General features: G+C 41.2%; 1 protein-coding gene across 4 annotated transcripts in view; it reads right to left on the reverse strand.

Moving 5' to 3' along the window:
- The window catches only part of Cttnbp2 (cortactin binding protein 2), a 155931-nt gene that overhangs the window by 6718 nt on the left and 132493 nt on the right, over positions 1–16720 (reverse strand). For 3 of the 4 annotated variants that reach the window (XM_041675315.1, XM_041675314.1, XM_041675316.1), the window contains 6 exons: positions 10408–10586; positions 6622–6827; positions 6108–6284; positions 3809–3872; positions 2057–2189; positions 713–799 (listed from right to left, as the gene is read on the reverse strand). In XM_041675315.1, coding sequence (XP_041531249.1) covers positions 713–799; positions 2057–2189; positions 3809–3872; positions 6108–6284; positions 6622–6827; positions 10408–10586 — 846 coding nt within the window. Of the gene's footprint in view, positions 1–712; positions 800–2056; positions 2190–3804; positions 3873–6107; positions 6285–6621; positions 6828–10407; positions 10587–16720 lie in introns of those variants that run through there. The other variant, XR_005976420.1, reaches the window with a different exon arrangement.

The raw sequence follows: 16720 nt of genomic DNA on the forward strand, positions 1-16720 counted from the left end.
GTGAATCCAGGACTGCAAGATAACTAGCTAAACATTAGTTATTTAATAGTTACACCGCACAGACTTTATAATCCTGCTCTCTGTACCCCACCCGTCCACACCTACACAGGTCTCTGTAAGCCGCTGTGTGAGTAGATGTGAACAGAGTGGAAATGGCGATCGGACAGGGCTTGCTGAACAAACCCCGTGGTACTAAGCACTTCCAGGTCCTCTGCATCCTCACAGAGTGATGGATGGGCAGGAACTGCATCCATCGATCCATCGTTCAGTTCTCCTGAAGACCAAGCTGTACTGTTTCCTGAACAGCGTGGCTTAAGAGAATCTATATGAAGCTCGTCTCTTCTATTTGCCTTTCTGACCTGACTCTGGAAGACTGCCTCTCACTAAAACGCAAAGGAAATGAGAATTTTTTTTAAGTGTCTAAGATCTTCAGGTTATCATTCAGCCCTTGCTATATTTAATTCAGGATTCGCCAAATGTAAGAAGTCTTATGCCATGTGTCAAACAAAAGAGAAAACAAAGAAAGATCTTTAAAAAAACAAAAATTTAAAATATCAAGTGGAAAGAAAAACACTTAGGTCAGCATATTACCCAAACAGTTTAAAATCTTAATTGATCCATGTACGCTTTTTTTTTCTCTTCTGAGCTGAGTTGAGAAATAATTTCCACAATGAGCCCTTTTCCCTCTCCTTTTTGGGAGAGATGCCTTTACCTTCTGTGGCACTGGCACCCTTGGATTTACAGGAGCTGAAGACACAGGTTTGGTCCTTGAACTTTCAAACTCCCTGGAGTCAGCAATCTGCAGAACACACATCTTACTGAGTGAGGTCTCCACTGTCACACCCGAGCTCACCTGCAGTGCACCATGGAAGAGCCATCCCCCACCCCCCTAACCCTGAACACTTCTAGAGAAGATGCCTCCAGACGACCCCGCTCAAAGGACAGATTTTAAAGACAGAGAATCTATTTAAAAACATCCATTACATGAATAGAAGAACTTTCTAGAAAAAAAAGCCACTATCAAGATAAAAAAAAAGGAGAAAAATTTAATATTTGAGTCGTTACCCCATTTTTCCAGTAGGCAAGAATTGCAGTTCATTTCCAGCAAGGACAAGAAAGGCAAGAACTTCTACTTTTTCCTAGCGTTCATCTGTTCAACTAAAATAGCTGAGTCTTTCACTGGAACCTGGGCATGTTGTGACTATCTTTGCTCCTTTCCAAGTAAACGTGTTTATGGAGGAGGCATGGTCAAATGCACTGCAGATATCAGAGTGCCAAAACAGGTTCAACTTGATGCTATTAGTGCTTGGTTTTTTTTTTTTTTGACATTTCGGGTAAGTGGTTTCTATATCTGGTTCTCAAGTTTCATAGCTTAAAGACCATAACAATACATATTATACAGAACTTTTATTTTTCTTATTTGTAAAGAATGTTGTTGTAACTCTGTCTATAAACCTAAATCTTCCATGAAGCTTGTTTCTTTCTGATAGCCTATGTACTAAAATTGGCAATAATAATGTCTGAGAAATTTAAATTTAGGCTTTTATATAAAGCTACTTATGCATACAGACACCGAGTTCAAAGGTAGCCTAAGCTAACATAGCCAGAGAGAATCTGTATCAAAAAATAAGGGCAGGGACATAGCTCAGTGGTAGGACAATGGTCAAGTATGCAAAACCCTGGGTTTCACAGCCCATATCAAATACAAACCCTCTCCGAATCAAAAGGTCAGTCATATATATGTATATATACATATATGTGTGTGTGTTTTATAATTATGCATAATATATAGTATTATATACATATAGTGGCTTAATTTGTGCTTATAAAATTGACAGGCAATTTTAAGTGCGGGTGTTTCTGAGGAGAACAACAACGCCTTGGGGAAAATGAATTTTCTGAGCAACGGAAAGGTTGACTTGATTTTCATCAGCAGCAATGATATATGACATGATATTTCTTTAAGGGGATGAGCTCAGAATGTGGCTTTCAGATCCTGTCACAAAGGTGAGTCTCCAAAGCTGAGTCAACGCCCTTGCCCCTGGGGACCACTTACCTTGCTTATATCAGACTCAGATTTGCTGGAGCACATACTCTGGAGTTCTTTGACGAGATCGGCTTCATCATCGGAACCCAAAGAGAGTCTGTGGTCCAAAGTCAATGTCAGTGAGAGATCATCCTCTAAGGGCCTATTACAAAGACCAGAGGAGAGCTTTTCAAAATGAGAACCAATCGGTTATCAAATATGGAAATCTAGACACTGTACCTTCTAAACTTCCCTTGAGATGGAGAAGAGTTCTCAGCATCCTTCCAAGTATCTCATAAATGTCATGCAGAGCGACAACAACCCCATACCAAGAGGCAAGATGTCACTAACGTCAGTCAAGTAACGTGGTAGAGTAACATTTGTTTTTCACAAAGAGAGCTACACAGGTGTAAACCATTCCAATCTCCTTTCCTTCTCCCTGGTCAGCCAAAAGGAAGCTGTACCCCTAAAGGTTCACCAACACGACTGCCCAGATGTGAGCTGAGCAAGGATGACACCAACAGACATGCCACAGGGGACAGGGAAAAGCCTATCCCACACTCCTAACTGCGGGCACATAACGAATGCGGAGAGTGGGAGAAACAGTCCTCCCCAGGGAAGACCCCACCATTGTGTATCCAAGACCGCATGTCAGCCCTGAAAACGCACATATGAGTAACGCTATACAGACTGAGCAGGTTATATTTAGGAATATCAAAAAAGAGAGGTTGTAAATTTGAAGGTGAGCGGGTGAGTGGTATATGGGAGGGTATAGAAGCAGTGGTTCTCAACCTTCCTAATGCTGTGACCCTTTAATACAGTTCCTCATGTTGTGCTGACCCCAACTATATAAAATTATTTTTTCCTACTTCATAACTGTAGCTTTGCTGTTATGAATCGCAATGTAATATCTGATATGTAGGATATCTGATAGGCAACTGGTAAAGTAGTCATGACCCACAAGTTGAGAACCACTGGTTTGGAGGGAAGGAGGAATGGGAAGGGAAAAATGGGTAATTGTATTAATCTCAAAATTGTAAAATGCTTTTTAACAAAAGCAGGGCTTTATTGGGGGCACACATGTCAGTGTGATATACTGGCATAAATATTCATTTCAAACTTGAATCTGTTGTGCACTAGCAATATGCCAAGTCTGGCCAGATTATTTCCCCCTTAGCAGCTCAGGCCCTGAGTTCTCTTCAAAAAAGAATCCTTGGAGCTACTCAGTTTCCTTTACCTCTCCTCTGTGGAGAGTTATCAGTGGGGTACAAACAATCCAAATATTTCCATCCTATGACTAACTAAATCTTTATAGTTCAAAATATGTGTAGCTGAAATAATCAACAATACCATCAGGGTACTATAGCTGAAACGGTCATTATAAATAAAGTACCGACAGGCATACAAGTCATGCTGTTTGTACAATTCTAGCTTTAAAAAGTCATCCACAGATGCTGAAATCTCACAAATAGAAGACTTAGGTAGAGATCTGATAAATGCTTGAGTTTGACTTTTAAACGTGAAATTATTTCTCTAGCCCTGTTCAACAAACTAAAACCAAAATGGGTTTTAAATTAAGCGTTTGAAAATGCGTGTCTTCATTTAAAGGTTTGATTACTGCATTGTCTTTAGTTAATGATATCTATTACTCTAAAATCATACTAATGGTATAACAGCTGCACAATATAATGTTAGCAGTATATGGGTAACTTTAAAATAATTAAAGTTAATTATTAAGCTCAAGTTTTCTTGGATGCAAGTGAAACCGGAAAGGAAACTTACTGTTGCTTTGACAGAGAGGTGTTCCTGTTACAGTTCAGATGTGGTATAGTCTTGTTTCTCAGACCTGTGAAAAACAGCCATTATCAATACACTGGGGTTATTATCCCTGTGTGTGCATTCCGAACTCTGTGTTTTCAAAACCAGGTTCTAACTCTGCAGCCCGGGGCATGGGTTAGCATCCACCTTGTGTGGAAATATTCTCAGAACAGAGATGCTGGTGTAATTTTCAACACAGGAGTGGTTGGGAGGTTGGGGGGGGGGGGATTGATTTCCTTATGGAAATTTATGCTGAGGTCAATAAAATTCAAACAACCCAAAGTTCAATTTAGGAAACCTGACATTTGTCTTTATCCATGACTCCCCTACTCAATAGTTGGCCTGTTGATTTATTTAGGGTTTTGTTCCCAAAGTAGCAAAAGAGGAGCTCGGTCCCTGCTATTTCATGATACTAATCTAGAGCCACATGCAGATTTTGATGTACTACCGCATGTGACATCAGCGATGCACCTGTAAGAATTTAGTTTTCAGTAACTATGCATTATTCAGAAATTAGGAATAGTATATAAAGAGCCATGCAAATCAGACATTTCTAAATTTGCAAACCATAGTCCACTCAAGTGAACAAAGAGTTTCAGGTTGCATGCATTCTTGCATGGGAACTCTAATTTGCATCAGGTGTACACTGGGCTAACCTTGTCGTGATGTGCAGTATTTCCTACGAGACGATGATCAGAACCCTGGGAGAAACACTGCAAAGCCCTTTACTCTAACCCTTCTACCACACTAAAATGCTTAGCTACTTCTGAGTGAAGCTGTAAATTATGTGAATGTTGCTGGCCAAAATTTTCTATAAAGCGGTGTCACGCTGGATTGTAACCTAGTGGTATAATGCTAGCAGACTCTGAGCCCTGGGTTTGAAAGCACAGTAGCAAGGAAAACAGTTTTTGAAAAATAAACTGAACTGAAAATAGTTTCATTGAAAGCAGGTCCCCAAAGGTTCCTGCACTGTTCTTAACTCATCCTGCTCTCTGAATGGTGACAGTTAACAGTGGCGCTGCCCTTGTCACTGCCTAAGGACCATGGAGGGCACTGTTGCATGTGAGCCTGTGATCCAACACCACTGACCTTGATGGGCGGCCTAGAGAGAAATGGGGTCTTCACTACATCTCATGGACTTCCAGAATGAACTGGGAGGTTCCTTTTCCTTTTAGTCATGGGCCACTTGCACATGGTCAACTCAAGCACTGTAATCATCCAGTGCGATTACTTGAGAAAATTTATCATTATAAAAATAAAAACAGCCCGAGTGCTTACCAATGAGTTATGTACTTTACAAAATTTGTTTGGTAAAACATAGACGTTTTAGAAACTTCTATGCTGACATCAACATAAATACAACGCTGAAGCACTGTTTATTAATCTTTTACAAAATTTCTTATGTGGAAGTATATCATATTTGATACCACAGGCCAGTCTAAACCAATGAAATTATATCATTTATATTTAAATTAACTTTCGTTTGAGACAGGGTCTTACTAGCTGGCTGGCCTCCAGCTCACTATGTAAACCAGGCTGGACTAGCGTCAAGGAGCTGCTGGGCTCTGCCCCTGCAGTGTTGGAATTAAAGACACATGCTACCATGCAAGGTTTAATTGATGGCTCAACGGCAGAGGTGAGTTTTCTAAGTCACTTATTTCCATAGCGCTGCTTCCTTATTTCTTGTATTGATTCTGGTTGTCAACACGACAGCATATGGTGACAAAGCTTATGATTCAGGTCATTATTTACTCCAAGCTATTTAGTTTCTTTGGAAATCCATGAGGAGTTTCTGGCCGTTCGTCCTGCTTTATAACCTAAAATTGCACCTGACCCTGTACACAGTACCATGCAAAAAAAAAAAAAAACCAATACTTGAAATGATTCATTCATAAATGCCTTACATTTATGTTACATCAAATATACTTATACGTATATTCTTTTAAAGTAAGTTCAACTAAGCAATGACACTTATGTAAAGGAGCCAAATATAGTAAAGCTGATAAATTTGACTTTAAACAGAGATCAAGAAAACAAATTAACTTTTAAAATATTAATGAATAAGTTGAAGATGAACTTTCTATTTCTAGTACAAAAGTGGTGTCTCTCAGATAGAAGGCTCCCAGTTATATTTGGAAAACTATTACAGTTCATTCCGTTAAAGTGCGAACTGAACAACTCAAGGCTTTGACAAAATTCAGTTTTAAGAATGAAAGCCCTCTTGCATTTGGAAACTGGGTCATGCACGCCTCCCGCCCCCTACCTTCTTGCTTCCTATCTGGCTTGTTCCACGTGGGTGAGGAAAAATGCGCAGGCTTCTTCCGAGGACTGGTGTTCACCTTTCTCCAGGCACCACTATCTCCTTTCTTCTTCCTGTAACTTGAAACGATGGACAAAGGGAAACTTCCCCCTTTGAAGTCTGCTAGATGCTGGTCTAGCTCTGAAACAACACAAACCACTTTTTGTTTTTTTCTAAGAAGAAGGGGAGATAACACCGTTTCATAGTGTAACTTGAAATACATGAGCAATTCTTAAATCACAGGCTTGTTAACAGTAACCAAGGTGGAGTTGTCTGGACCAGCACAAACTGTACTTGGAGGTCTAGAATTCAAATACGTGCCAGTAATTAGAAACAGAAAGAGTTCTGGTACAATGCTATGAGCAGTACATTCATTGCCCTAGTTACAAGGAGACAAAAGAATATTTCATCAAAACAAATTCCAAACAGTGACAGAGAGAATGTAAACATCCTCTCCTTCATGCACAGCCCTACATACCTGCCCTGGGGAGGGGACAGCCATGCAGAACGGCTTTATTAAGCAGGATGCTGAGAGCAGCCTTCACCACAGCCTGCTGTCCTTGGCTAGGGTGCTTCTTAGAAGCTGTCTGCCCAGCGCCAGGTTGTCTGTTCACAGAGGCTCTTGACAATATTGCTTCTTGAACTCTGGGAGCAATGACGACATTCCACAGCTTCGACATCCACCTTGTAAGAGAGGAAGAAGGAGCCCCTTAGGAACCACATGCAAGTTCACAAAAGAGACAGGCCTGAAATTTTCCTTGAGGAAAATTGCCTGGCATCTTGTTCTGGGTTGGCTTCCTTTGCGGGGCTAGTTGCATAATAAATAAAATTATCCAATACCAAAGAAATAAAATTATCCAATACCAAAGCAGTTTGAACTCATCTCAAGAACAATTTATTTTAAATAAAACTGATTATTTATATGACCGCCTTAATCCTAGAATTAATAGTAAGTATCTACAGAATGATTCAATGTATGATAAAGATGTAAAAATGAAGGCAAATTGGAAAGCATCTCTCCAAAAATCATATTTCTATAAAACCTGTGTCTCAATGTCTTATATTTGTATGACATGTTACATTAATAAGACACACACACACACACACACACACACACACACACACACACACATATATATATATATATATATATATATATATATATATATATATATATTGGTTTTTCAAGACAGGGATTCTCTGTAGTTTTGGAGCCTGTCCTGGAACTAGCTCTTGTAACCAGACTAGCCTCAAACTCACAGAGATCTGCCTGCCTCTGCCTCCTGAGTGCTGGGATTAAAGGTGTGTGCCACCACTGCCAGGCTGAAACACATGTATTTTAATATTTGGGTTGGGATGTATCAGTGACAAATTGTGTCTCTGCTAACTCAGGGGCTGCTCACTACACATGTGTGCGTACATGACTCAGTCCTGCAGAGAATTAGGCTGTCCAGATGTAGCTTCAGCTAGACCTCCTGTATTTTAGCTGTAAACCATGGTTACTGTGCCTGAACTTGGAACAATCAGTGCAAGTTACAAGGTCAATGTTCTTGCAGCATTAAAAGTTACAAGTGCTGGGGACCTTGCCCAACATTATATGAAGATCTAGTTTGATACCTAGTAACAGAATATGAATAACAACAACAACAACAACAACAATAACAAAAGTTAATATAACTTTTAGGATGTAGAGACAAAACAATGTCTACAGGGATAGAAACATTTTCAATTTTCAAAGCTATCAGATGTTCACATAAAATTTCAGGCATTCTTAATAGCTATTAAAATATTGGTTTACTGTAGGAATCTGTTAATGCTTACTTAGTTACAGATAATTTAAGAAAGATAATAAAACAACTGAGCGTACTGATGAACCCTTGGTATTTTAGGCAAGCATTCCCTTCCCAGCTCTGGGCCTTGAATATGTAGGGAAATACCCTACCTTCAGTCTCCGAGATTCAAGTATTCACAATAATAACTATGTACCAGAGTGCTGAATGCATGAAGACAGGTTTGAAAAAAGGCAGGGTGACAATCATTTTAGGCCTTTCCGCACATCTCATATCATCTTTTGTTCTGCGCTCTCCCCCGAGACTTGCAATGTCTAGATAATGTCTCTTTCTGAGCAGAGGGAAAGAGCCAGACAGATTGCTATGCTTTTTTTTTCCTTAAGAAAAAGAGAGGGCAAACTGTCCATCATTCCTCTTTGGAACAGGAGGAGAGGAATTTTCAGAGCTATAACGCGAACACAGCATTGCCTCAGTCACTATATGTCACTCAGAGGACCTGAGGGAATCTATTTAAAACATATAGCCCAGTCTGCATGCTGGCTGTGGGTGACGACACGCCTCTCACCCAATATCCTAACCACAGTGAGCTGACATAGCGTCATATGGCTAAGGAGACAGGATCCCCATATCCACACAGTTCCTGTGCAAAGACTGCACTCCACATGGGAAAGGCCAAAATTGGTTCCTGAAAATCCTGTGGCTCTCTGAATGTCAGAACAAAATAAAACAAGAACACAAATCCTGGCCCCATTTAATTGTGATGATGGAATATTTGTCACCTATACAAACATATAGGTTTCAGTTTGGTGTTGCACACCTTCAATCCTAGCACTTGGGAGGCAGAGGCCAGCCTGGTCTACAATGAGAGTTCCAGGCCAGCCAGGGCTTGTTAAGCAGAAAAAAAGACAATACATAATACTGTGTCTATTTTAATATCTCCCTCCTTTTCCCAAACTAACTCATTACATTGGTGACTTTTCTTACAACATTGAAGATATACATACACACACAACACATACATACATACATACATACATACATACACAGAGAGAGACAGAGAGAGAGAGAGGGAGAGAGAGAGAGGGAGGAAAGATAGAGAGAGGAAGGGAGGGAGATGGAGAAAGGGTGAAAGAGAGAGAGAGGAAGGGTGAGAGAGAGATATTTATTTAGAATTGAGTTCTCCATGTAGACCTCACTGTCGTAGAACTCCCTCTGTAGTAGACCAGGCTGACCTGTAACTTAGAGATCCATCTGACTCTGCCTTCCAAGTAGTGGGATTAAAAGCATGTGCCACGATCAACTGGCAGATACTTCATTGTATTCCCCAAACAGACTTCTTCTCAGCATGTTAGAATTCTCAGAAGCAAACACACTCCCAAGCTGAGCTGAATGGTGACCATTTACTTCCTCTTTTCCATCTCCTTCTATTTTTCTAATTCATTACGCTTATTTTTTTTAAAGCATAGTTCTTATATGTTGCTTCAAAGGGAGATATAGTAAATGTCAATCAATGAAGGCAGAAGTTTGTCAACTCCTCCTTAAATGTTGGTTTTGCTCACTTGGCGGGAGCATATGCTGAAAGTACTTGAAGTTTCTTTTGTGAGACCTTGCCAGAAGGCTCGGTGGCTAGCTATAAATGATTCCAGTAAGGGGTGTGCTGTGTATCGACGTGTGCTCACAGAGAATAGCTGCTACTGATCTTAGCGAAAGAATATATAACAGACAAGTTGTGGTCACTGTGTGGCAGGGGTCCAGAATTGACATCTGTGCTAATGCTAGGAGGCAGCTGTAACAGTCTTGCCAACAGTCTCCGTCTGAAGCACGCTAAATTTGCCATGGGTCCTGTTTTCCCGTTATTGTGCTATTACCATGACCATGGGACTTAGGGGAGGAAAGGGTTTTCTTAAACTCTTAGGTCACAATATCATCAAGGGAAGGCAGGACAGGAGACAAAGCCGGAAAGAGAGAGAGAGATGTGTTCTTGCTTGCCCACTGACTCCTGCTTAGTTACCTTCCCTCTGAAGACTCATTTTATTTTTATGGAAGCAGATGTCCTCTTTGCATTTACATCCATGTGCCATGTGTGTGCCATACCCATGGAAACCAGATGGGTACGAGAATCAGAGTTACTGATAGTTGTGAGCTGTCATGTGGGTACTGGGAATCAAACCCAGGTCTGGAAGAATCTCAGTGCTCTTCACTGCTGAGCTATCTCTCCAACCCTGTTAGCTAGTTTTCTTACACTGTACAAGAACACCTGCCTAGGGACGGTAACACCCATAGAGGGCTAGGCCCTCCTGCATGTGCCAATAATTAAGATAATCCCCCCAAATTTGCCCACAGGCCCATCTAATCTTGGCAATTCTTCAACCAAGGATTCCTCAGATGACTCTAGGCTGTGGCAAGTTGACAATTAAAGCTGAGAAGCACACTGCCTCTATACTTAGTAGGTAAATAAGAACACCGGCACTTACTTCACTGTTGCTTGGGCATGTCCTGGGACTACTGGGCAAGACAGGAAATACTTTGGTCCAAGAAGTGCTTCCGGTGTACCCAAGCGGGCCAGGCAAGAGTTGAGCTGCCTCCAGACGGACAGAGCCCAGTATACAGTCTTACACACAGGGTCACAGGGGGAGGGCGGCTGACCTCTGAACTGAAATGGGTGGAAAACAGGGCTGTGCCTTAGAAATACAATGTTTTCATTTTGCATTTAAAGACAAACATTAAAGAAGCAAACTATCAAATCAACATCTCGCTGAATCGGACTGCACCCCTGCGTGGGGTGGATGGAGGAGGGATATGTAAATACAAACGTCGTCCCCTGGGTACCACGTTCACCCTAGATATGTGCACATGTCAGCGTCACGTCACGTGTGTTTCCACAGCACTTTTCCACCACAAGACTAAGCTGGGCATTTTGGCCCCATTTTACAGATCAGGGGAACGAGGCACAAAGAGAACCTTACCCAAGGTTACAAAGGTAAGAGGGGCAAAGCCAAGGCTAGAGCTCATTCACAATTTGATGTTAAGATATAATTGAAAAATAATTCTATTTATAACATAACATGATGTGTTTTGAAATATGTACGTATGGTGAAATGATTAGTTCACGCTGCTAAGCATATCCACCGGCTCATATACATGAAATACTTTTAATGGTGAATACAATTATGATCGACTTTTAGCAACTTTCAAGTATATATTAACTATACACATCTATTTCTAACATCAAGAAACATGGTATTAGGATACAATATTTAGTAGAAATAATAAAGGGGTATATCATACTTAAAAAGATGCTGAGCTGGCAAGATGGCTCAGTGGTTAAGAGCACTGGCTGCTCTCATAGAGGACCTGGGTTTCATTCCCAGTACCCACATGGCCACTCACAACTGTCTGTAATTTCAGTCTCAGGGGATCCCTCTCTGAGCCTCCTGAGGCACTGCATAAATGTGGTCACTGACAAACATGCAGCCCAAACACCTACACACACAAAAGAAAAATCTCAAAAAATTGCTATTAACGTTACAGATAATCACTAAGATACAGGTGCTCCTTTTCCTCCTAAAGTTCAGCATTGTTGCTGACCTCTGCTCAAGCTATGCCCCCTGAGCTCCATCACGAGAAAGCATGAGGGGCCAGACTTAACTCTATGGGGAGGAGGTGGGGGACCAGCAGCTAGCAAGCGGAGGTATCCCTTTGTGGCCTCCTCAGGACTACATGCTACGGGGGAGGAGGGCAGAGTCTCCATGGAAACACACTCTACCCCCACTCCCACAGGGAGGATGAGGGTTTTTTGTTATTGGTATTTTTTGTTTCTTAATTTCTATTTAATAAACTGCTGATGTGGGATTCCCCTTTGTATGCTGTGAATACCATTGGTTAATAAAGAAACTGTCTTGGGCCTGCACAAGGAATAGAGGTACATGGGGGAAAACTAAACTGAATGCTGGGAGAAAAAAGGGTGGGGCCAGGGAGAAACCTTGTAGCCTTCCAGAGACAGATGCTGAAACTTTACCCAGGAAGCCACAGCCACATGGCGATACATAGATTAACAGAGACGTTAAATTAAGATGTAAGAGTTAGACAATAAAAAGCTAGAGCTAATGGGCCAAGCAGTGACTTAAATAATATGTTCTTGTGTGATTATTTTGGGGCTGAGCAGCCTGAACCAAACAAGCGGCCTTCTCTTAGTACAAAAACTGCTTCCTAAGATCCCTCTGTTATTTACCCCCATCAAGAAGCATAATTTCCAGAAGGAGAATGGAATTTGCCTACTCCTAAAAGCTGAAGACACAGGTGTGCACCTCTCTCTCCAAAGTGTAGGTGCTGCTTGTAGAAAAAGTCTCAGTTTGCAAAATGGCTGTTATGGGAAGGGCGATTATCACTTGGTAGTGCATTAAAGGCTGCAGTTTCCTTCAGGAGTCTTTCTGACAAATCGGTCTTACAGCTATTATATGTCTTTATTTCCTTGATGCATATTCATTTAGCATAAGCACAATTTTGTAGGGATGCTGAGAAACTTAGATGTCATAGTAGATTTATATTTGTACGCCTTCTGTTTATAAGCACTAATTATCACGTCTAAGGAAAATAAAACATTGTAAAGTCAAATTTCATTACTTTGGGTGCTGGGAACCCAAGCCTCTACACACAAACGATACGCTTTCCCGGTGAGCTACACCTCAGTGTACTTTGCGTGCTCAGAAACTATAGAGCAGAACAAAAGCAAAGGTGTGTCCTGAGCTAATAGGGAGTCAGCAGTCAGCCGTTAGTTCCAGGGACCAGGAAGTATGAGGGAGGCTAGCTAGCAGCACACCACACTCCAAATACCTTCCCTCTGTGGTTGCTGATACGTTTTACCATCTGTTAAATAAATTATCTGGGACAGGCTCATTAAGCCCAAGATCTCTTCCAGACTGCAATCTTTAAGTAGAGATCCAAGCTTCAGGTATCATTATCCAAAAGAAGAATCGTCTAAGTACAGAGCAGTTAGGAAATCTAAAAGATGAGATGGAGGCCGGGCGATGGTGGCGCACACCTTTAATCCCAGCACTGGGGAGGCAGAGGCAGGCGTATCTCTGTGAGTTCAAGACCAGCCTTGTCTACAGAGCTAGTTCCAGGACAGGCTCCAAAGCCACAGAGAAACCCTGTCTCGAAAAACAAAAAACAAAACAAAAAATGAGATGGAATTTAAGCTCATCTCTTGCAGAATATGAAGGACACTTGTTAGCTGGGAGAGTCTGAAATAGTACTCTGTACGCAACAGAGAAGTAGGAGGATGGTTGTTGGTATTGTTGCCAAATAGCAGAATGGGTGAAGTGCCTGGTGACGTCAGTAAAGGGCTTCCATGCAGGCATGAAGACATCAGTTCAATCCCCAGACCCACACAGAAAGATCTAAGTGTGGTGCTATGTGCTTATAACTCCAGCTCTGGGGAGCCACAGCGAGATGTATTCCTGGGGCCTCCAGCCAGCTTAATCTACTGGGAAGACCCTAGGTAAGTAAAGGCTTCAGGTCTGTCTCTAAACATAAAGTGATCACCATCTACAGAATAGCAGCAAATCTGACCTCCGGCTTCCATGTGTGCACACGCACACGTACACACACACAAATGGGTGAAAAAGCGATGACCTTCTACAAATGACCAAGCTACCTGTTATCAACTGAAGCTGGCTGCTTTGGTGCCAGCTCTCCTGTTATACTGGGCTTCAGGCCCCAACACATTTCCTCCTTTGTTCAAGATTTGCTGCAACTGGGGATCTGTTGTCTGAAGCCCCAGTCTCAGCTAGGCTTAAAGCACAGATCAGCTCATCCCAAAAGTGTTCCATGAGAGAGGCCTTCCTGTTTACCAGCCCTAGAGCACACCTCCTACGTTTCCACAGCCACCTCTTTGCTGGGATGGACATCTTAGTGCTATGCCCACTCAGTCAGCACTGGGCCCTGGGTCTAACCTGGTGGTGGTCATCAGATTCATAGCTCCACCTTTCAGGAAGGGTGACATCTTAATCAGCTGACTTTAGTCCAGGGTGAAGTGCCAAGAGTCAGAAGTTATGAGTGTCAGGTAAGCTCACTTCATAGGCATGCACTCAGGCAAGCGGCACACACAGTGACTGCTGAAGGAGCTCTCCTGGCTCCCGCTTTAATGAGAAAGATCTGAGTTCAGATCATAGACCCTCACCAAGCTCCCTGACTGAAATGGAGGCTGCCACTTCACGGCAGCCACTTGAGTTTTTGGTGTGTGGCTAAGATAGACCTTTATTGTCTATAAAAAGAATACAAGAATTGGGAAAACATTTGAATCACTGGATTTGTGATCTTAATTTTCTGGTCTTTTTTATGCATTAATTGAGTATTTACGAAGATTTATTTGCAAGATAGCAAAAATTCTTAAAGTTTTAAAGGCCAACTAAATTATTTAAGAAAATTTAATTAAGTTATAAAACATCCCTTAAAGCAACTATGAAGCCTTGCTATCTTTATATTTACAAAGACAAGAGTTTAGGCATTTCAACCTGAGCCATCTGGGTAGGTGGACTCCCATGCACTGAGTATGTTTTTAAATATATCACTTGATGTTTACATTTAAAATACATCAAGTGATATATTTAAAAATTTCTCTTGAATGAAAACTGTCCACCATAGTTCCATCACCGGGCAAGGGTGATGACTTGCTAGGGCCTTTCTTAAAGGCACATCATTCTGCTTTGGGGAAATGCCCCTGGCCAAGTGGACGGCCCTCCCCTCCCCTCAAACATCTGAGCATCCCTGAGTGTGTTATTAACAAGAAAATAGAGGACAGGAAGTTGGGAGGGAAGCATGGTGTGAGATAAGAGAGGGAGTGGTGGACGGATATGATCAAAAATTGCTTAAATTTTGAATATTTTTAAGAACAAATAAGTATCATTTACAGAAGATGAATGCAAACATTGGTAAGTTCTACATGAAGGGGATGATTTGGCCAAGGAAGACGGAAAGACCTTGTCAGGGTTAACAGTAGTTCAGCCAAGTTGCTACGCTGGGCTACTTGTAGCTTTGCCTCCTTTATGACTTCCATCCTCCTCAAAAGACAAAAAAGAACAAAAAAGCCAAAACTCCCATCCCTCACTTTTCTTCTAGCAAGAATCCTAATAGCAGCACTGCAATTAGAGCTAAATGTTAACTTCTCTCTAAAATATAATTATTTTTATTAAATAATTTTATTAAATATTACTAAGAATCTTGATAGGTGTATTTCCTGAATCTCTGAAAGATTTGGGAGAAGACACTATTATCAAATGCAAACATGCCTCTAAATGCCTGCAAGGGTTCGGCTTTCTGCACTCCAAGATTTTGCAGTGACCGCTTGTTCCCACTGTGTGCTCAGTGCAGGGAATCTATTTTATTAGCCTTGGAAGTGATGCTTGGGAAATGAAACACATCACTCCTCTGCTGCCCCCTTCCTCGGTGCCATACCCCACTTTCAGATGCCGAGGACGAGGGCAGCAGGAGCTCCTTTGCTGCTCTGTTTACCAGAGAGCTGGCAGGGAGTGTGCCAAGGCTAAGGACATAAAACACTTACTAAAAACTACCTTTAGTCATTATTAACCATAAATCTTAATTAATTAAACTAATTATTTTAATTAATAAGGCACATGATTATTAACAGTGCTAATATTAATGAAAGTATCAGTAACTTGAAAAACTTCAGATTGTAGGTTTTTTTTTTTTTTTTTTTTTTTTTTTTTTTCCCTACTTTTCTTTCTTCTTACTGAGGTCACCTAGTGACTGCTTCGGCAAAAAGAATATATTCACGACTAGGCAGAAGATTTCTCAAACTAGAAATTTCAGATCCCAGTTCAAATCACTGAATGACCACAGGTCATCTTCCCATCTGCCCCTCCCCACACTCACGCAGAAGTGCGCACACCCACACACTGACAGAATTGTGGTAACCGCTGCAGACAGAGTTTTGGGTCTTGCACAGGTGCTCTAGTTATAGCCCAGAACTATGGGGTAGGCAGTTACAGGCACTGCAATATTAAGGAGAAACTTTGTAGGATTCTGCGAATCTTTAGAAGATTTGCTTTTCTCCGTGGTAATAAGAAGTTGACATAACATGTAACTCTCCTATAATTTCTGCCTCTGCATGCCTTGAAGAGAGGGCATGGTGTCAAGTATCATCTTGGTCTTGAAAGGACAGCCAAAGGTCCGCCTGGGTGAGGAGAGCTGTTTTGTTATCAGTGGCTTAGAATATGATATTGTTAAAATAATGATGTTCTCTTAACAATTGCCTGTGCATGGGGTTAAGGGAGAAAACTCTAGCAAATGAAGTTCTGTTGTAATAAATCTACTCTGATACTCAGATGTCGGTCCATTCACAGACTATTAAATAATAATATTTTACATTTGGTCAACACAGCACTATTCTTATATATGAGAAACTTTAAAATAAATATTTTTATTCTGAAAACAAGCACACTTAACCATTTCCCACCATAGTGTAAAAGGTGTGTCTATTAAAATGGCATAAGCAGTAGGGTGATGCCCTCTGGCTCTAAGGCATCAATGAGTTTTCTTTAAGTACAGTGATTAATTTTCAGATCAAACACTTTATAACTTTCAGAGCTTGGTGGGATTCCTTAAGAGCTATTGATAACACTAGTAAAAACTGTTAACTTGTTTCTTATACATGATATTATCCCCAAACATTACTATTTCGACATGCATTCTCTAATAATGGAACTGGAAACCCATCCCCATGTTCTTGTCTTTTGGCTCGGTGCAGAGGCTGTTGTGAGTTCCACA

Source organism: Microtus oregoni, unplaced genomic scaffold, assembly GCF_018167655.1.
Source record: "Microtus oregoni isolate MIOR12 unplaced genomic scaffold, Mior012 000026F_ref0000081, whole genome shotgun sequence".
Taxonomy (NCBI): domain Eukaryota; kingdom Metazoa; phylum Chordata; class Mammalia; order Rodentia; family Cricetidae; genus Microtus; species Microtus oregoni.